The following is a 22,091-nucleotide window of genomic DNA, read 5'->3' as shown; positions in this document are numbered from 1 at the left end:
TTTGGCTCATCCACAAAACAGGACAGGTCCCGACTCCCAACGAAATAACAGGTCTGCAGAGAAAATAATCAGGACTGACCTTCCCTCCATCCAGGACTTATACAGGTCTAGGGTCAGGAAAAGAGCTGCTAAAATCTCTGCAGACCCCACACACCCTGCACATAAACTGTTTAGAGTTTTACCTTCAGGCCGCCGCTACAGAGCACTGCTCACTAAAACCAGCTGCCACAAAGACAGTTTCTTCCCCCAGGCTGTTTCTCTGATGAACATTTAATAAAGTACAAAACAACAGCATACAGATGTTGCAAATGCACCTTTTTATTATTATATGTGTACATTGTACATTGTCAATTTGTATATTCTGTAATGCAAAAACAAAACAAAAGAGCAAAGTGTACCGGAGTCAAATTCCTTGTTTGTATGCACGAACTTGGCAATAAAACTGATTCGGATTACCCATTAGTTACAAAAACCATTCAATAAGTAAAACCAGACCATGAAATATATCAGAGTTGCGTTGCTTAGCTGCAGCCCTCTGCATATTGAGATGACAACAAACCAGCTCTGCAATCATCATCTAACTAACAGATGCAACATCAGCTGCCTGATCTGGCCCTCTTTTATAAAAGTAGCAGGTTCTCAGGCAGAGTAAGAAACAGCATGTATCACTGCCACAAATCCACCCTTACAACTTACACACAAACCCACTTTTTTCAGGCTCTTGGGAGTTCAGTTAGAGTCAGGATAGAACCAGTACAAGCTGGCCTTGTCCAACTACTTCACAGAACTGAACTTCATATGAGGCTGAGAGCAGCTCAGCCTTGCTTCATTCCTTCTGTTTGAGATACAACCGCTGTTTCTGCACCATTACAACTTCAGAAAGAAGTCCCTTCAGCTGTTTTGATGTAATCTTTGAAGTCAGTGGGGACACCGAGCATCGAGCAGACCTGAAAGAAAGTAGATACATGACATCTTCAATATAAGATTATGGACCAACAACGTCCCACCCTCAGTTGTTGATTGCACAGGCTGTACGTTATAAATTAATTTGCATAGGAACATGATTATCAGTTTTACATAGAATCCTTTGTGTGTTGAGCTGTGTTGGTGTAATCTGGACCTGCTGCCAGAGGAATAAAACTGATACATGACGGGGGCACGAGTTATCTTAGCTAATAGCTTCCCACAGAGGAGTGGGAAGGACAACACTTTGGAGACTTTATGAAAGCAATTTACTGTGACTGCAACAGATGTAAGTAAGGAATCTAGTGTAACAAGTACAGATCTATCAGCCAGACTGAGCCCTGTTGAAAAACGGGGTCATACCTGTCTAAACTTGGCTCGAAGCTTCTCTGTGTCTTCCTGAAGCGTCATAGACTGCGGATCATCCAGAGGAGATTTTTGGATCAAATTCAGCAGAGCTTCTAGTGCCCTCAGGCATTTCCTGGTGACAAATCGACACAGATTAGATTCAAATTTAACTGTAACAACTTCCTAAAACTGACTGGTCACTCTAAACCAGCCCTCAGGGTTCAGTGTGTGTATACTAGTTTGCCCTGCGAGTCCCAGTGTTACCCTAAAATGGACCGGCAACCTGTCCAGTGTATACCCTGCCTGTTGACTGCTGGTGTAAAAAGACCAACCCCCCAATGACCTCACTGACATAAATGCATGGAAATTCTTAAACCCCCAACATTTTAATGACAAATCTTTCCCATGTAGGAGTATCAACCTTATAAAACTGACTTATTAAATTTGTGATCATTTGTGATATGTATCAGACATGTATGGTAAAAAAAACAAGAGGTTGAATAGTAATTTAGTTTTTTTTACCAAAGTATTTTTATTGAACTTTTTCATTTGAAAACACAATCATGTACTAGTCTGTTACCATTATTACATGACAGTAATATAAGTCTATAAGCCCTCTATGGGACTACAACGGGTCCAAGTTGGAAACATAAAAGATAGAATAAAGGTAGAATAGAGCACAATAACCTTAGAGACAAGTGAAAAAAAGAGAGACAGAAAGAAAAACAGCTTATAAGAACAACGTGGGTAATTGAGCATTGTCAAACTGATAGAATAGCTTTGTACAAGTCTATCCAGCATGTCGCCTTGCAGGTTCCAGCAAATAAAGAGTCCAACAAGCCCTCTGACAAGGTATTGTTTGGACTTCCTAATGTATATTATTCTTTCTAGTGGCAAATTAGACAACATTTGCCTCATCCACTGGGTGGCTCCAGGTCTAGTGACATTCTTCCAAGCCAAAGCTATGCACTTTCTTGAAGATAGCAGACATATATCTATAAAAGGACAATCTGCCTTCCTAAAGTTATGCTTCTTGGGGTATAAAGCTTATAGAAATAATTTAGAATCAAATGGAATTGGCTTGGAATTTTTTCAATTATGTCTCTCACCTCTTTCCAAAATTTATTGATTTGTCTGCATTCCCACATGTAGTGTATTAAAGTCCCTTTAGAATTACACTTTATACAAGGATCTGGGATATTATTATTGTATTTGTTTAAATGCACAGGCGTAACAAACACTCACATCAGCCATTTATATTGCAATATTCTAAGACAACTATTTATGGACATTGTGTGAATTTTAGTGCAGGCCCATTCCCAGTCCTGTTCTCTGACAGTTGATGACAGATCCCTATTCCAATTCAAAAGCTTGTTACTTGAATTCTCTGGTGAATTAGAGATCAACTCTTTATAAAAGGTCTGATATGGTGCCCTTTCTTAATTTATTCCTAATCATTTTTCAGGTGATGTAAGTGGAAGCTTGCTAAGACTACTGTGAGATGCTTTGATAAGGCTTTGCAGTTGGAGAAATTTAAAATAATGCCATTTATCAAGCCTAAATTTAGATTGTAATTCACCAAAAGACAAAAATATTTTGGAATTTGATGGTTAAAGATCACCAATTCTTTTTGATCTTTGCAACACCCATAGCTTGAAAGTTCCATCTGCCCTTCCTGGAGTAAACTGCTGTTTGCCCCATATTGGACTAAACTGTGACAAACTATTTGGGTCCCTGAGGTATTTTTTAAAAACATACCAGACTTTCATCATGTTTTTCAGGATAGGATTTGTGGTTTGTTTCTGTAATTGTTTAACTGTGTATACAAATAAATATACAAATAAAGGGAGAGCCAATTTTAAGTCTTGAAACTCCATTTCTACCCAGTGTGGATTATCTTTGTCTGCAAAATAAAACATAACAGTCCTTAAATGTGATGCCCACTAGTATAATTTAAAGTTGGGGCACTTTAACCCCCTTCTATCAAATGGTAGGTAAAGTAGGGAAAGGCGCAATCTAGGCCTTCCACTGCTCCACAAAAAGCCTAAGATGTTTTTATTTAGCCAAATAAATAAGTCAGGAGGAAGTGGTAGAGGGATACCTTGAAAGAGGTAAAATAACATTGGCAGTAAACTCATTTTCAGTGGGTGCAGGTGGATAGCTGTTGCCAACGGCTTGATTACTAGTGTAAATAATAAGGGAGAAAGTGGACATCTTTGACGACAGCCCCTCTCGATTTTAATTGGCTTTGAAAGTACTTTGTTTGATAAAATTTCTGCTGTTGGATTATTATATAGTATTCTGACCCAATTAATAAAGTTACTTCCACAACCCATCCTTTGCATTATGCTAAAAAGATAGTGCCACTCGACCCTATCGAAAACCTTTTCTGCATCCAAGGAAAGAAGAGCTGTGTCATTAGCGTTTATTTTAGACCAAATAATATTCAAAACCCTTCTAATATTATGGCTATGGCTTTGTCTCCCAACAATAAACCCATTCTAATCCTTATTTATTATGTCTGGCAGTATTGTTTTTTTTTTTTGCAACATTTTGCCAACAGTTTACAGATGATTATCAGATCAGAGTTGAGTAAACTGATAGGTCTCAGGTTGTCACACTTATTAGGGGGTTTACCCGGTTTTGGCACCAGAATAATCAATGGCTAAATCATGGAGGATGGTTGGGTGCCTTTTTGAAATGACTCTATAAAATTTCTAGGAGGGGAGTCAACAATTTGTCCCATCAGGACCTGCTTGCTTACCCGAGGCCGTTCCATCAATAGTCTGTGCTATTAAAGGATATTCCCTCTTTATTTATTCCTATATTCAAAATCAGCCTCACCAAATCTGGAATAACTGGGATATTTAACTTATTCTATTTGGTCAAAATTTCTGTGTCATATAATTTCTGATAGTAGTATTTAAAAGCATTATTGATATCCCTGGGGTCTATCCTGTGTTACAAATGATGTAACCAATGTTGTTGTTTCAAGTTGTTTAATCTGCCAAGCTAAACGTTTTGTGGCTTTATCCCCCTGTTCAAAAAACGATTGTTTTAGTCTTAAAAGACTGGATGCCGCTCTGAAACTGGACTGTTTATCATATTCCGCTCTTAAGAATACCAATTATTTTTCAACTTTGTATCGTTTGTTTGGAAAACTCACTCCTGAATTGACTTTATTTTATTCTCCAGGTGTAGCCTATTAATCTTCTTGATTTGTTGCTCTTGTAGCTAATAATATGTCCTCTAAGGTATGCTTTAAAAGCATCCCATCTAATGCATGCTGATGATTGATTAGTATTTAACTGAAAGAACTCATCAATCTGTAACCCAATATATTTGACAAAAGCCTCGTCTTGCAACCATTTATGCTGAAAACGCCATCTAGGGGGTTCCCTGGTCAGTTTTTCATCACTGTAAATACGACAAAATGGCGCATGATCTAAGATTGCTATGTTATCATACAAGCAGTTTTGAATTTTAGATATTAATTCTGATGAGATTAAAACAATACTTTATTAGTGAATACATCTAAAATGTTGCTGAATAACATGAGAAGGCCTTGGTTTGTTGATGGAGTTCCCTAAAGATGTCCACCAGATCTTTCATAAACCTCTGTATAGTTGTTCTACAGGTATTATGTGTCAGATCTGATCCTGCGGCTCTATCCATTTCTGGATTAAGGGTACAGTTACAGTCACCAGCAATCACAAAGCGCCCCCGCAGCGCTGAAAGTGAGAGGAGTAAATCCTGAAAGAACTCTGAGTCATTTGTGTTAGGACTGTAGACATTAACCAGATTTATTTTTTCTAATAATAAAGAGCCCTGAACTATCAAATATCTACCCATCTTATCTTTAGTAACATTATTATTATGAAATGGGACTGATTCATCTCCCCTTGCCCGAGATAACACCACCTGCTCCTGACCCGCCTCTCGTCCTCTTCCATAAGATGGGTCTCCTGCAGAAATGCTATTTTAGAATATGACCTGTTTAACCTTAAAGCGTTGAAGACCCATGCAGTTCCATGTAACCATTTTAAGACTTATAACTTGCGACATATAAGACTAACCACAGTGATGGAAGCAAAAGAAAAAGAAACATTTACCCAGTGAGAACGAGATTTTCATAGAATAAAACAAACCCCCAGAACATGAACTACCCCTATCACCCTTCCCAGTGAGTCTCCCTCCCACAACTGTAAATATCCCGTTATAGCATGTGACTAATCCACATGCACTGAGGAGAAATCTAACCACGGGTTTATACTACTGCCGCTGCTCGCTATATGTAACAGTAATTTAAACATCCTCGTTACTTGTTACCACACGGTTTTCAACTTATTATACAACTGTAAAATCAAACCAGATTTTGAATGCATCCTCTCCGCCATGCGTTAGCAGCAATGAGTTTCTTATAGTCCACCATAAAATTGTTTCAGTATCAGCAGTACTATCCAAGAAAAAAAAAAGGTGCCATCAAAGTTGTATAGAGTTGCCTGAGAATCATTTGACTCATTCTAGCAACTAATTCTGATTTCAGCCCGTTGTAACCATCTCATTGTGAACCCTCTGGATCTTCTTCATGAACTCTGGTGCCGCCGCTGCAGTTTTGAAAGAATAAGTTCGGTCTCAGAGCGTCACCAGAAGCTGAGCTGGGTGAGCCACCCCACAAGTTTGTGCAGCTCCATGCGTATCGGGTTGAACTGCTTCCGAAGTTGGTGCAGACCAGCAGCGGTATCTGGATAGAGTCGGACTTGCTGGTTCTGGTATCGAATGTCAGTATTAGCCCTTGATGCTACAACAACAAGCTGTTTCTCCTTGTAGCTGAGGAATTGCATTATTTAAGAACGAGGGGCTGCGTTACTATACTTCCGGGGACCAATTCGGTGTGCTCTCTCCACGATCACCGCTCCGACGCCCAGCGTCTCCGGTAGCCATTTCTCCAAGAATGCACACGGATTCTGTCCTTCAGCTCCCTCAGGTAGATTGACCAGCCTCATGTTGTTTTGTCTCGACCTTGCCTCCAAATCCACAACTTTATCCTCCAAGTCATTTTTCTTGGACTCTAATCTATCCACTTTAGCACAGAGTGTTTCTATCTCACTCTCTGCATCAGCAGTTTGAGCTTCAGTTTCTGTTACTCGCTGGATACAATCCCTTATTTCTTTCCTCAAACTGCCGATGGACCCCATGACGTCGTCAAATCTAGAGGAGAAATTTGTTTGAATGGACAATATTTCGTCCACCTTGCTGCTTTGGGATTTCTGCTTCGCTCCTCTCGTAGCAGCCACTGGGTCCAGAGCAGAGGCTAGCGCTAGCTTTCTGAATTCCACCTCGAAAATGGTAATCTGTTTTACTTTTTCACTCTCTTCTTAGGGTGCTTTTGCTGCTTTAGGTATTATTATGGCCACCCTCACATTGTAGCAATTCAGTTTGTTGTGGAAAGATGAGCTTTTAGAAGAAATCACAGACGTGAGCAGCAGAGCGGTGGTAACATGTCTTCTCACGTGGTCGCCATTACCGGAGGTTAAATACTAATCTTTAATCTTATTACAAATTTATACATTTGATGATGGGATATGCTCCAGTTTCATCCCAGGTCTCAGATAATGTACTGAAGTCCGTCAGAGTGAACTTGCAGAGGAAATCAAGCTGTGTTTGAGGACATGTTTAGCGTGAGTTGCTTTTGTTTCATGAAATTACCGTCAAGACAACGTTGTTTTGCATTAAGACAAATATATATATGCTTGGCTATGTATTTGACAGGATGGGGAAAACTGGGGAAAATTGTTTTTTCAATATTTTCATCCAGCTGTGGCAGATGCAGTTGAAACCTTTTCACTGTTTGAATCTGGACTGCTGGTGTGATTAATTGCTGATTTCTGGACTGGACTGGAGCTGGGCACCCATGTTCTACTCTCATTAAGATCATCACTGATCAATACAGAAATATGGTGGGAAGATCAGGTCTGTACTGTGTGCAAAATTATTAGGCAAGGAAGTATTGTGGCTGTACTGTCAGTTTTACGTACATTTTCAAATCACAACCTGTATGAACTTGATGGCTTATTGGATTTAAGCCTATCAGATATGTGTATTTGTGTAATGAGGAAGAGTGTGGCCTAAGGCCTGGTTCTGCATGAGAATTCTTCCTGTTAAAAGGGAGTTTTTCCTCTCCACTGTCACTACATGCATGCTCAGAATGAGGGATTGCTGCAACGTCAACGCCAGTGACTGTCCACTGTCTCTACATGCTCATCCAGGAGGAGGGAATGCTACAAGTCACTGACTGGATGCAATCTGCTGGGTTTCCTTAGATAGAAAAACTTTTTATCCAATTTGAAAAATAAACTGAATCTGACTACATTGTTTGATAGTTAGGATTTATTTGGAATGTATGTACCTGACTTGAAATCTGTATTATTTGATTGAATTTACTTTGTAAAGTGGCTGGAGACAACATGTGTTGTTAATTGGTGCTATATAAATAAAACTGGATTGAATTGAATTAAGGAGATCAACATACTGCAACAAGGTGTGCATAACAATTGGGCAGGTGTTATTCCTCAGGCAAAAACAAAATGAAGATTTAATTGACTCCAAAAAGTCAAAACGTATTAAAAGTCTTTCAGAGGGATGCATCACTCTTGAAATTGCCAAGATACTGGTGCCTGATTACAGAACCATCAAATGTTCTGTTGTAAATAGTCAACAGGGTCGCAAGAAATGACTTTGAAAGGTAAAGACCCAAATTAAAATGCAAAGATTTGAGAAGAATCAAACATAAAGCTAGCAGGAACCAAGGCTGTGTGATTGTTGCAGCAACATGAAAACTTTAATGTCAACAGATCAAGATATTGACAAGACTCCATGAATGGAATGAGTGTGACTGTTTTCAAAAGGAAGGGTATGTATTATAAGTGATTTATTATTAAATGCCTGAAATGTTTATTTGTACATTTTGAATTGTCTGTTCATTATTCCCACTTTAAGAGATATAGTTTCCTAGATATTCAGGTCTTAGGTTTAGAAACATTTTTGACTTGGTGAGAGCCCTGTAGTGGTTCAATAAAACATTAATCCTCAAAATTCCAGCTTGCCTAATAATGTGCATCCAGTGTAGAGTCAGTCTTTTTTCTGCCAACAAATGTTTCTTGTAACTGGAGATAGAATGCAGTGGTGAAAATTTGTGGATCCTTTATCTTATTTTAAGATGACAGTACCTTGATTTGTTGTCAGCATTACATTCCAGGAGACATTTCCAGGTAATTGCAAAACCATAATAAAAGGAGATCTGGTAGAAAAAAAAGACAAAAATGGGTAATGTAGAAAACAGTGGATCTGAAATAACACAGCTAAATAAAACAGTTTTTTATTATTATTTTACACAGAACTGGTTTTATTGCTGATTTGGGACCAGAGCCGAACATGTCATCACTTACAACTTCTTGCTCTGTTCTGATCACAGGTTTGTAAACTCAACGGTGCTAGTACCAGCTTGGATCCCATTTTGCCTTCAAACCAGCTTTATTTCTTCATGACAAAGATTCAGCAGGCGTCGGAAACATTCACCAGGGTTCTCGCCAGTGTGAACGCTGAAATTGGGCAGCTATGCTAGTTTTTTATGAGCACTGACTGACATCTGGCCTCCTTTTCGTGTGGTTTTTATGTTGGCTGTAGCGCATGCGCTCAGCCTGCTTCCTTTCACCCTATGCGACCTGCAACGGTGAAGCTTTCTAAAAGCAGTACTGATGTAGGAAGAAGCTGTTGTAGAAAAAAGCTTCTCAGCATCTGCAAACGTCCGGTGGAACTTCTCAATACAAATTTAATTTAACCCAACAGGCAGTTTGTGGGTCCAACATGTGGATTTGGAAAGATGTTTACCCCCGGCAAAACATGCTCAGCACTTAAATTTTAGCCACTTTCAGCATAAGAGTAATTATTCCCATCACATAACATTGTTAGAAGCATTAAATGGTGAAATAAAGCTCTAACAATACATAATAAGGACAATGAACACAGCTCGTCTTGGAGACCCTTCAGTTTGACATGATACAGATGATTAGGATGTGCTTTTTTATTTATTTTTTTGGAAGGACAAATCATTTCTATAATGACCTAAGGAAAGACACCACTGTGTGTTCTGTCCTTGAGCCTTTCGCACTCTGCCCCAAACCCAACAAGTCCTTCCAGAAAACATGTCACTATTTCCAGGCTTACAATTAAAAAAAAGGAGTTCATTGAAACCTTCTTGTGCCTGAACTTCAAAATGCTAGAAAAGTTTTAGTAACAAAGGAACAGTATTGAGGTGTGCTGCTGGAGACAGCTTTGTTTGGGTGATGCTGTGCACAAAAGCAGTGCAGTTTTAAACATTGCACTGAGCACTGCTCTTTCAGTGGATTTTCTTGCGGTATGGATCACCTGCTTGCTAACAACATCCAAGACAATGTGGGGCAGCCATGGAACGTTAGTATTCTGAAAAATTCATATTCAGATGCGTTCATATTTAGAGGCTTCACAGTAATTTAGTTGTAATTCTGTCCCCGACAAGGAAGGTTCAAGGTAGAATCTGTGATAACTCATCAGGTAAGTAACAAAAATAGACCTATCATTAACCCTTCTCACCTCAGATGACAGCTTGGCTCCTTGGGATGCCCCGTTTCTACGGCCGTTGTGCAGACCCCTGTGAGTCCCCTTTCTAAATCCCTCCTGATAACCCTTACCACGGAACCTGAAAAAGAGCATAAGCTTTTCTTTAATGAGCCAAAGAAAATGAAAAACCAAAGTGTTTGCACAGAAATCTGTCCCTATATGCACTGGTTGTGACTGTTTGCGGACACCTCTGCTAGTTGGGTAGAGTTGGGCCGCCAGAGGGTACAAAACATTGTTTACAGTTTGTTCAATGAGAACAGGATCACCTAAAATCAGAAATAGTTGCCATCTATAAACTTTTTGTCATTCATTTCAGAAAGTGAAACTCATACATACACTGCTCCAAAACATAAAGGGAACACTTAAACAACACAATATAACTCCAAGTAAATCAAACACTGATTGACAATAAATTTCTCATGATGTTGTTCAAATAAAATAGACAACAGGGGGAAATCTTTGGCGATTAGCAAGACACACTCAATAAAGGAGTGGTTCTGCAGGTGGGGACCACAGACCACTTCTCAGTACCGATGCTTTCTGGCTGATGTTTTGGTCACTTTTGAATGTTGGTGGTGCTTTCACACTCATGGTAGCATGAGACGGACTCTACAACCCACACAAGTGGCTCAGGTAGTGCAGCTCATCCAGGATGGCACATCAATGTGAGCTGTGGCAAGAAGGTTTGCTGTGTCTGTCAGCGTAGTGTCCAGAGCCTGGAGGCGCAACCAGGAGACAGGCCAGTACACCAGGAGACGTGGAGGAGGCTGTAGGAGGGAAACAACCCAGCAGCAGGACCGCTACCTCCACCTTTGTTCAAGGAGGATCAGGAGGAGCACTGCCAGAGCCCTGCAAAATGACCTCCAGCAGGCCACAAATGTGCATGTGTCTGCACAGACGTTTAGAAACTGCCTCTATGAGGACGGTATGAGGACCCGACGTCCACAAATGAGGGTTGTGCTCAAAGCCCAACACCATGCAGGACGCTTGGCATTTGCCAGACAGAACCCGCCACTGGCGCCCTGTGCAGTGGGTCAGTAATGGTGTGGGGTGGCATTTCTTTGGAGGGCCGCATGACGCTCCATCTGCTCGCCAGAGGTAGCCTGACTGCCATTAGGTACCGATATGAGATCCTCAGACCCCTTGTGAGACCATATGCTGGTACGGTTGGCCCTGGGTTCCTCCTAATGTAGGACAATGCTAGACCTCATGTGGCTGGAGTTTGTCAGCAGTTCCTGCAAGATGAAGACATTGAAGCTATGGACTGTTGTTTGAGTTGTGATCACCAACCTGCAGCTGCTGCAGGCAGAAGCTAGAACCTTTAGGTATTTAAACTTCCTGAAATCTGTCCTCCAAATTCAAAATGTAGTTTGCTTATTCAGTTCAGCAAAGTAATTACAATTTAATACAGCCCAATTCAATGCCTCTGTAGGCTAAATAGGCTTTTCATTACCAACAGACTTATTAATATAGGGACGATCATCAGGGATCTGTCAGTTTTGTATTTAGTATTAGATGTGATCCATGAATGTAGCGAATAACAGATTATGATTGTTTTAATTTCAGTCTTCTACATGTTGATAAGTTGCATTCTGCTTTCAAAATACTGTTTAGTTATCAAACCTATACCTGAACAGCACACTAGTAACATGGCCACCGGCAGAACAGTAACACCCTTCTTTCAATGATCATCTACGTGCTATGAAGTGCAGAGTAAAAACTAACAGCTCTTGCTCATCAGATCAACCACAGAATCCATCAAGTTTCTCAGAGCCCCTTCATTTATTTCAATCGGAGTCTTGGAGCAGAGACAAGACATATCTAAGGCATGCAGGTCACCGGCCCTTGAGGACCCCTGCATAACACTTTAGTTTTGGTATTCATTATCTGTGATCACGATGTAATTTGCAATATTTCATCTCTCTCACACACGTGCCTCCTCCACTCCCTGTGACATAACGTATCCTGGACTCGGTTTTGACACTATGGACTGCTGGGCTTGACATGACCTATTGTAGATCAACATTAAGCCAAAACAAGAACATTTCTGCAAATTATAAGACTTGATTTTAGTCGTTTTTTCAGCCTGTATTGTATAGGTCAGCTTTCACATTCGAGGTATGAAGGCTCGGTGACGCGGCTCTTCTGTGACGCCTAAAAGTCCCTCAATAGCTTTATTACACAAAAAATATGGATCAGCAGTAACCTTTTAGCAAATCATGTAGAATATAGTATAGAAAAATTTCGATCTTGAATATATTTCGAAGTCCAACCGAAATCTTGCATTTCTCTGTCTGTTGCTGGCCGGATATTGCAGCACCTTCGTCTGAATGTTTGAACTCCTCTGAACTCTCAACAGAAGACCGCGTGAAATCCTGAAACATCTCGCAGCTAATTCTCACCCAGCAAACTCACCTTTCATCCGCGAAAAGAATACTGTCGAACAGATCTTGTGCTCCCCTTCTCCCAGCCATCATGTGCCACTTCTTCTTCTTCTTCTTCTGTTTAATGGCAAAAACAGCTTTTAGGTGTCATACCGCCACCTTCTGGTGGCTCAGAACTTCTTCTTCTTCTTTGGAGTTTATCTGGCGTTTGGTAAACCAACATAAGGTGCATTTACCGCCATCTATCAAACGGTGATTAAGTTTTTGATTATGTACAAAAATGGTGTAAAGCTTGTGAAAATATGAGAAATGGATTCGCGGATGACAAATATATTTTTTGTTGGAAAAGATATGGAGGAAATGCTAAACAATAAAAAAAAATTTAACAAACTGAAGGTGTGGTTTGATGGTAATAAGCTGTTGTTAAACTTGATTAAACCTAAAATATTGTTATTTGGAACTTGCAAAACAAGTACAGAAATAAAAATACAGATAGATGGAGTAAACATTGAAAGGGTTCAGGAACACACATTTCTGGGAATTATTATTGACAACAACATTACCTGGAAACCACATATTCGATATATACAGAATAAAGTATATACTAGTATTTTTATATTAAATAAAGCCATGCATTCGGTCACTCAGAAAGCATTGCAGATTCTTTACTGTTCCCTAGTTTTACCCTACCTCATTTACTCTGCAGAGATATGGGGCAACTATTGTGCAATTACATTACAGCCATTAATTAAATTGCAAAAAAGAGCAATAAAAATTATCAATAAGGTTGGCTACCTGGATCACACAAGCTCATTATTTTTAAATTCTAAATTATTAAAACTTACTGACTTGGTGAATTTACAAACTGTGTGCATCTTATTCAAAGCCCAAAATGAACAGTTACAAGAAAATATTCAAAATGTTTTTTACAAAAGAAGAAGGATTTTATAATCTTAGAGGGACATGTAATTTGTAAGATTAGAACCACAAGAAGAGGTTTTTGCGTTTTAATTTGTGGTGTGAACAGTGGAACAGTTTGACTGTGGAATTAAGGCAATGTTCAAATATTAAACTATTTAAACATCTGTATAAGGGAATGGTCTACAACAAATACGAGAGACTATCTTGATATATTATGTGGTTATTATAGCATTATTAGCATCGATATTATAATTAATATTGTTGTTAATATTATTAGACATGCTATAGGGACTTAAAAAAGCTCAACAAACTGATAAAAAAGGCTGGCTCTATTCTGGGGACTCCTCTGGAGATCATTGTGGAAAGACGTATTCTTCATAAAATGAAGAACATTATGGAGAACCCTCACTGGACAAAAAGGCTTGGAATCTGGGAAGATAAAATAAGATAACAAAATATGGATCTGTCAGATATCCGGTAAGTTTCCTGACAAATCCGGACAGATCTGATCTGCGAAAGATCCATTCATATACATTTATATTATCTGTCTTGATCTGAGTGTTGTAAAATCTTAAAATGTTTTTATTCTACCTAAAACCTTGAAAATGTTTTCTATAGACATAAATGCAGTGATTGGAAGATAATAACTCAACAAAAAGACGATTACAAGCATGGTGAGTTCATTGAATATGTGGAATATCTAAAACAGATCCAGAAAAATATCAATACCGGATCCTTACGATTCAAATCTTGAAAGATAGTGGTTTATGGATCTGTCAGATATACAGGTAATATCCTGACAAATCCATAAACATTAGATCTGTCAAGTATCCAAACATATATCTATAAATTATCTTTGTGGATCTGAGTATTCAAAATTTTTATTTTGTTTTCCTTTTTATATAAGAATTATTAAAAATGTGGACTTATGGGAAGGTAATAATGTATAGATCTTTTCCAGCATCATGTTACAGTGTGGCAGTCCCATTGTTAGAATCACAAAAAGGAAAAAAAATGGAGTGTATTAACAGCCATTAACATGAAATTATTGAGCTAAAATTACAAAACTATCATATCCATGACATATTTGGAAATAAAAAACAATTTTTTTTTTCATTTGTTTTATATCATTTACGTTACTGGTCTGTTAACGGGCTATTATATTTTAAATTGGACTGGGTTTACTGTTTTTGACTTTCCAATCTCTCCTCACGTGATGCAACTCATATGCACAAACCGGTGGCACTCGAGAAATTACAATATCAACTAGAAACCTGCAAGCAGCTTTGAAGGCCCTCGCACCCCTCAGCGCAACTCGGGCTGTTGAGCGACCGCAGGAGCCTGGCATCGCCTCCTACACGCCACATACGATGACACCGCGTCACTTAAACACGTCGCCAGTAGGTGGCACTTTGAGCAACATGTCATATTATCTTCGGTCATGCAGAGTTTCAGTCTGGCAAAAAGCATTCAAAATTTCGAGTAAATCTGACCTTCCAGATGGAAGCTGCACTCACTTGTTTGTTTGTGGGTGGGGCTAAAACGACATCATCAATTGACTGTGTCACAATGTCCATCATTAACTCATGATCATGTATACTACATTTCAAGTGGATCCGATGATGTATGAGGGAGATATAGCCCTTGAAGTGTCCTAGGGGGCGCTATTGATCCAAATTTAAATGTAATCCAATAGAGCTGTTTGGGGGCTGACAAAGATCAACCATATTGAGTTTGGAGTAAATCGGACCCTGCATGTGTAATTTAGAGGCAAACGTATCGCCATGGCGTCACATCAGATTTCGCCACGCCACCACGGTCACACCCTCCAGCCAAACCTGTCAGTACTGGAGATGAAGTTAGACCATCGTGTTATCTGTCATTGGAGACAGTTTCATGTTGATTAGTTGAAGGAGATCAAATATGGCCCACACTAAGTGAAACATGACACTTCCTGTTCTGAGGGGGCGGGGCTTCGATGATGTCAGCATCTGATCAGTGAATATTGTTCAGGGCCAGAGGTAGATCAATCCCAGAAGGTTTAGTTTGTCTGTGACTTTCCTTGTAGGAGCTATATCAATGTAGTGTTTTATGGCAAGAAGTCATATTTTGTGGCGTGGCCACGCCCACACGCTTTCATGTATCAAAAAGGTTTTGATAACTTTTGATCCCCAATGCCTTAAGAGTATACTGAGTGATTTTGAAATCTCTAAGTCAAAAGCTGTAGGAGGAGTTCGCTCAGATATGCGGGCTAAAAACGCCCAAAAGAGGGTCAAAATGGCAACTTCAATCCAAAATGGCCGACTTCCTGTGGGGTTTAGACCAATGCTCCAAGAGACATTTTTGTAGGTCCAGAGAAGATACATACAGGTCCTTCTCAAAATATTAGCATATTGTGATAAAGTTCATTATTTTCCATAATGTAATGATGAAAATTTAACATTCATATATTTTAAATTCATTGCACACTAACTGAAATATTTCAGGTCTTTTATTGTCTTAATACGGATGATTTTGGCATACAGCTCATGAAAACCCAAAATTCCTATCTCACAAAATTAGCATATTTCATTCGACCATTAAAATAAAAGTGTTTTTAATACAAATAACGTCAACCTTCAAATAATCATGTACAGTTATGCACTCAATACTTGGTCGGGAATCCTTTAGCAGAAATGACTGCTTCAATGCGGCGTGGCATGGAGGCAATCAGCCTGTGGCACTGCTGAGGTCTTATGGAGGCCCAGGATGCTTCGATAGCGGCCTTTAGCTCATCCAGAGTGTTGGGTCTTGAGTCTCTCAACGTTCTCTTCACAATATCCCACAGATTCCCTATGGGGTTCAGGTCAGGAGAGTTGGCAGGTCAATTGAGCACAGTGATACCATGGTCAGTAAACCATTTACCAGTGGTTTTGGCACTGTGAGCAGGTGCCAGGTCGTGCTGAAAAATGAAATCTTCATCTCCATAAAGCTTTTCAGCAGATGGAAGCATGAAGTGCTCCAAAATCTCCTGATAGCTAGCTGCATTGACCCTGCCCTTGATAAAACACAGTGGACCAACACCAGCAGCTGACACGGCATCCCAGACCATCACTGACTGTGGGTACTTGACACTGGACTTCTGGCATTTTGGCATTTCCTTCTCCCCAGTCTTCCTCCAGACTCTGGCACCTTGATTTCCGAATGACATGCAGAATTTGCTTTCATCCAAAAAAAGTACTTTGGACCACTGAGCAACAGTCCAGTGCTGCTTCTCTGTAGCCCAGGTCAGGCGCTTCTGCCGCTGTTTCTGGTTCAAAAGTGGCTTGACCTGGGGAATGCGGCACCTGTAGCCCATTTCCTGCACACGCCTGTGCACGGTGGCTCTGGATGTTTCTACTCCAGACTCAGTCCACTGCTTCCGCAGGTCCCCCAAGGTCTGGAATCGGCCCTTCTCCACAATCTTCCTCAGGGTCCGGTCACCTCTTCTCGTTGTGCAGCGTTTTCTGCCACACTTTTTCCTTCCCACAGACTTCCCACTGAGGTGCCTTGATACAGCACTCTGGGAACAGCCTATTCGTACAGAAATTTCTTTCTGTGTCTTACCCTCTTGCTTGAGGGTGTCAATAGTGGCCTTCTGGACAGCAGTCAGGTCGGCAGTCTTACCCATGATTGGGGTTTTGAGTGATGAACCAGGCTGGGAGTTTTAAAGGCCTCAGGAATCTTTTGCAGGTGTTTAGAGTTAACTCGTTGATTCAGATGATTAGGTTCATAGCTCGTTTAGAGACCCTTTAATGATATGCTAATTTTGTGAGATAGGAATTTTGGGTTTTCATGAGCTGTATGCCAAAATCATCCGTATTAAGACAATAAAAGACCTGAAATATTTCAGTTAGTGTGCAATTAATCTAAAATATATGAATGTTAAATTGTCATCATGACATTATGGAAAATAATGAACTTTATCACAATATGCTAATTTTTTGAGAAGGACCTGTAGTACACACCAATATTTTTGTGTACATGTCAGTTTAATAGATTTTATCCTATCTATAAAAACAATATCAGGTGAATGTTACTGCTTTAGGATCTAGGACAGTCCACATTTTTAGTAATGATCCAGTTGTGGTGATCCTGAAATGTTTTATGGGGTACTTTAATAGGTTTTAATTTTGTTATTTACTGCAATGCATGACTATTCTTACAATTTGCCCTCTTTTTCAGCGAGAGATTAAAAGACTGCATTCTGCTCTAGGGGAGAACATGCAGTACAAAGGAAATGAAAGGTGAGAAAGTAACAAACAACAGTTTGTTTGGAAATAGGCTGCATAGTTAATCTGTGACCCACTGTTTAGCATTACAGCTATGTAACAGAATGATCTCTGGTTCTGTAGAGTTTGCATTGTTTCCATTGTTTGAGTAGGTTTCTTCTGGGTTTCCCCATCACTAAAGTAACCACAATAGGTTAATCCCTCAGCACGTTATTCTGACCATTAGCCTGGCTCAATATCTATCTGTATATTGTTGCTCTTTACAGGTTCTCCCAATAGCATCAAAGTATGGGTCAAATGCAGTGGACATAAACCAGTGTGGACAATCAAGTACACCTTCATCTAAGGCTGCATGTTTTCTAATTCTTATTCAACAGATAGTGAAAGAAAGAAATTGAAACAATTGCCAAAATGAACTATACTTCATGCTACTTATTTAAGGAGCTCCTGGCTGTTAATCACTCAAAACCCTATCCACATTTCTGTCCCAGTGACTAATACTGAGCTGTGATCAGCCGTTTGTCCAAAACAGCTGTCTAATGTCTAGCTGATTATGCATTCACTCGGGACCTCTGAAATATTGTGTCCAACAGCAAGTCAACTTTGCAGCCTCTGCCATCCTACTCAGGTGCTTAAATTCTTCAGAAGTTCAGTTTATTTGTACTTTGCATTATACATTTGATTCAAATTATAGATTCAATTTTGATTATGATTATTCTTTTTATCTTGGACCCTAGACATTGAACCTGTTTTTAAACACTTTTTGCGTAGTGAAATTGTTCTACTCCCTCTCTCTTTAATTGCCTTTGTTTTGTTTTGCCAAAAGGTTTGCCTCTACACACAACATGGCAGTAACTGCTGACATATCGCAAGCCATTGTAGATCAGCAGGAGTTTGAGCATGATATTATACACAGTAAGTTTAGCACCTGCATTGTTATTTTGTTTAAATATAATAAAAAATACATAAAATATCTGACAATAAGGGCTGTCCCGGTGTCAGATTTTCCCTGCAGTTATGTTGCGCATCTCAATACCGCAGTATGGGTTAGGGTTACCCGCAGTCTTTGGCATAATGCGTGAGTTGCTTGTGTTAATTAACAAACTCAAAAAAAGCTGCAAAACCATGTTTCCGCTTTGTTTGACCACATCAATTTAAAGCATTAAATGGGCAACACACCGCCGATTAATGGCTGATCGGATTTTGACCAAATTCTACAGATATCTTCCAGACCTAGGCCAGAGATCAGATATAAAATATGGTAATGATTGACAGAAGTTATTAACTTTTTAATAAAAGTTTGAATTATTTTTATTATTAATTATTACAGCACATACAGATTGTTAGAAATGCGCATGTAATTCTTACTCTGACCACAAGATGGTGCCAGAGTACTGTAACAGTAATTTCCTTTGAGTATTAAGGGTTTTAAGTTTCTCACTATTTGCCCTAAAAGGATTCATAATCATACCAGGTTAGAGGTAAATGTAACTTTTACTGTATTAATTTACTAACCCTGATCTATGATGTCTCCTCACCAGCGCCTCTGACTTCTGGTGTGCCCCAAGGTTCCATTCTTGGTCCTGTACTTTTCTCTGTATACTTAAGGCCTTTACGTCCTGTAATAAATCATCATAATGTGTCTTTCCGTCTGTATGCATACGATCTATAGTTCTTTTTTTCCATGTCCTCATACTACGCAGACACACAATCTATCCAGTCATGCTTTAATGACATCAAAATATGTTTATCACTAAACCTTTTTTGTTTGAATGAATCCAAAGTTCATACTTCTTGGTCCTTCGCAAATGCGTCAAATGAGTTCATGAAATCTGCTCACTAATACATGCCCCTGAACGCTCTCCATTTCGTGTCAGTGCACGCTCACCCTCCTGCAGGTCCCAAAAGGCCTCTGGTCGTTCTCTCTTCTGATGTGAGCAGACGTAAGCTCTGACATGGCCCATGAGTGCCACTGTAATATTTACATCTCAGATAATTGTGAAGAGTTGGCGTTTATCTCTTTCTTCCTCTCAAATTTCTTATTTCAATGGACAGTGCATCAAGGTCAAGTAAGAATGCTTCACCTTATAAATGCAGCATTGCTATTTTTTACTAATGTTTCCTTTTTTTTTATATAGGAGCATGCATGCGTTACTATGAACATTGTAAGATGGTTCACAGACTGATTGAAGAGAACAAGATCAAACAAGACAGAAGACTTAAAGCCCTGACTAACAGGAGGCACAGAGTAAAGATATAACTATCCTAAGCACTATTTTTGGACAAGAGAATTCTCAGACGACACTGTTGTTCTGTCCCTTCTCCAAGATGCTAACCATGAGCATGACCTGGCCTTTTCCTCTTTTATCACCTGGTGTTATGAAAATAATTTAGACCTTAATTTGTCAAAATAAAAGAGCGTATTATAGACATGTCAATCCATTGTGCCACACAGTAGCACAAGATGTGTCATCAACTGTTTTATTTGTTTTGTTTTTTTTACTCTAATTTTAATTGAGACTTTTTCTTCATACAGGTGACAGACAGCTTCTGGTAGAATAATTAAAAATTTTAAATGATGATTTATTTTTCATGTACTGACCAATAAATGAGACTTTACAGAGCTAGTGTCGACATAGATTTGTGTCTGACCACATTTGTAAAATCAGTAAACACTTAATTGGTAGGAAATTAATGCCGGAAGCTTATATACACAGGACAAAGTGATATTGTGAAAATTAATATTAAGAATTTTGCATTTTCTGCATGCCTTTTTAGATATGAGGGTAAGTTTTTGAATGCAGATAGCTCAGTGTTTTGATGCAAACACGGGTGGCTTTAGAAACAGATAAATATTCTAAAATGTAGTGAAGTAAAAAAGTTCAGAAGACGATACATCCACTTAATCTTTCATTGTTTGTGTTTATACACGTTTTTATTACCAATTTTGACTTCCATTTTTGTAATTTTTCAGCTACTTAATGCACGCAAGGAGGTGGCCAGAAAGTTGCTGAGTGCTGAAGATCTACTATACATGGAAGGGGTGGTGGCGGCACTAATGAGTGACGAGGAGACTGATGAAGAGGACACCAGTGTGGAAAGTCAGTCCACCAACTTGGAGGGCTGACAAACTCACTGATATGATCAAAAAGTGCCAGGGAGCTCTTGAGGAAAGGTTTACTTACAACTCAAGGCTGGTCCACCGTAGAGTGACCAGTGGTGTGGTCAGCCTGCGAGAGGTTCCCAACGGGATTAACCCCATGTATCTTAAAGGAATATAATATTTAAAACAGGGTGTTGTTCAAGGAACATTTTTGTATAGCGTTTTAAGTGCTTACGACAGGTTGTCAGGTGTTTGTAATTCTTCTCATTTTGGTGTTAAACAAATGTATTGCAAAAGGTTAAAACTATATTGATTTTTTTATTTGCAATCTTTTTAATAAAAGTTTGAGTTTTATATAGTAAACCATTTCAATGTTCTCTGTGTTTTGAGTCATTGTGCATTACAATTTATGTGCCTACTCCACAGTGGTTGTTGGTTCATGATAAACAGTAAACTACTTCAATAAACCAAATTTTCTCTATGTAACTATTGTTATATTTGCATTCAAAATACTTTGCTATTGGTTAGTGGTTCCGTAACAATATTACAATATAGATTCCGATCAGTACAACATGACACTGTTTCAGCTGTATGTGCATGGGCCCATACCAAATATGCAGAATTATAGAAAAGTGTACATAAATCTGTTTCAACTGAGAATTTTCTACCCTCAAAGTGTTTGACCTAAAAATGTAGAATTTTTTTGTAGTAAAAAAAAAAGTTTAATTAGATATTTCAGTTTGAAATACCTGATGCGTTACAGGAATAAATACCATCTTGCAAATGTCATGTGTAGGATGTGAAGATCCAAGATGCCATTGTTTAAGGGTTTGGGTTCACTGTAGGATATGTATCGAGATCTTCAGAAGATCCAGAAAAAATGCAAGAAAATCCAATTTGGGATCTTCTGAGAATAAAAGCTCAGGATATGTAAGGATAACGGGAAATCTTCAAAAGATGCATTCAATATACAAAAAAATCCTTAATAGGATCTTAGGAGAATGCGGGCCCAGGATATTAGCGTATACTTCAGGATACGTGTCGAGAGATCTTAGGAAAATCCGTTTATAATGCAAGAAGATCGTGGGTGGATCCTCTGAAAATCCGTGTGTTGGATTTTATCAGTATACTCCAGACATAAGTATCCGAAGTCCGGATATCTCCGGATGCAAAGTAGTCCCGATCCTGAATTATCCGGAATTTGCATACCTCAAATATGCATTTTGCATATCTTCGAATATGTCCTTTATCTTTGAAAAATACGGGTTGCATTTTCCCGGATTCCAATCCTTTTTGTCCAGTGCCTGAGCATCCTCTTCATGAGACTGTCCTACAACAACAGAGTGTCTTCAGTCAGAGGTTTCTTCAGATCTGCTGTAAGACGGAGCGCTACAGGAGATCCTTCCTGCCCTCAGCCATCAGCATCTACAACGGCTCTTTGAGGAAACCCTCATAATGAGCTAC

At 39.2% G+C, this 22,091-nt stretch overlaps 1 protein-coding gene across 1 annotated transcript; it reads right to left on the bottom strand.

Annotated features, from left to right (window-relative positions):
- Positions 1 to 724: 724 nt before the first annotated feature.
- lto1 (LTO1 maturation factor of ABCE1) lies at positions 725 to 12,534 on the bottom strand. Its single transcript, XM_047362251.1, has 5 exons — positions 12,385 to 12,534; positions 9,943 to 10,048; positions 8,541 to 8,611; positions 1,327 to 1,444; positions 725 to 947 (listed from the first exon to the last, which is right to left on the bottom strand). The coding sequence occupies exons 1-5, from the start codon at positions 12,444 to 12,446 to the stop codon at positions 876 to 878; spliced, it is 429 nt and encodes a 142-aa protein (XP_047218207.1). The 5' UTR covers positions 12,447 to 12,534; the 3' UTR covers positions 725 to 875.
- Positions 12,535 to 22,091: the final 9,557 nt, after the last annotated feature.

This window comes from Girardinichthys multiradiatus, chromosome 4 (genome assembly GCF_021462225.1).
Source record: "Girardinichthys multiradiatus isolate DD_20200921_A chromosome 4, DD_fGirMul_XY1, whole genome shotgun sequence".
NCBI classification, from domain to species: domain Eukaryota; kingdom Metazoa; phylum Chordata; class Actinopteri; order Cyprinodontiformes; family Goodeidae; genus Girardinichthys; species Girardinichthys multiradiatus.
This window is presented reverse-complemented; position numbering and strand designations above follow the sequence as displayed.

Bases quoted from the DNA above. Each gene is read 5' to 3' on its own strand.
- lto1 (XM_047362251.1), bottom strand. From the start codon at position 12,446: ATGATGGCTGGGAGAAGGGGAGCACAAGATCTGTTCGACAGTATTCTT. The intron at 10,049-12,384 runs GTGAGTTTGCTG...GCTCTTTTTCAG, and splicing joins ATTCTTTTCGCGGATGAAAG to GTTCCGTGGTAAGGGTTATC. The intron at 8,612-9,942 runs GTGAGAAGGGTT...TTTTTCTACCAG, and splicing joins GAGCCAAGCTGTCATCTGAG to ATCTCCTTTTATTATGGTTT.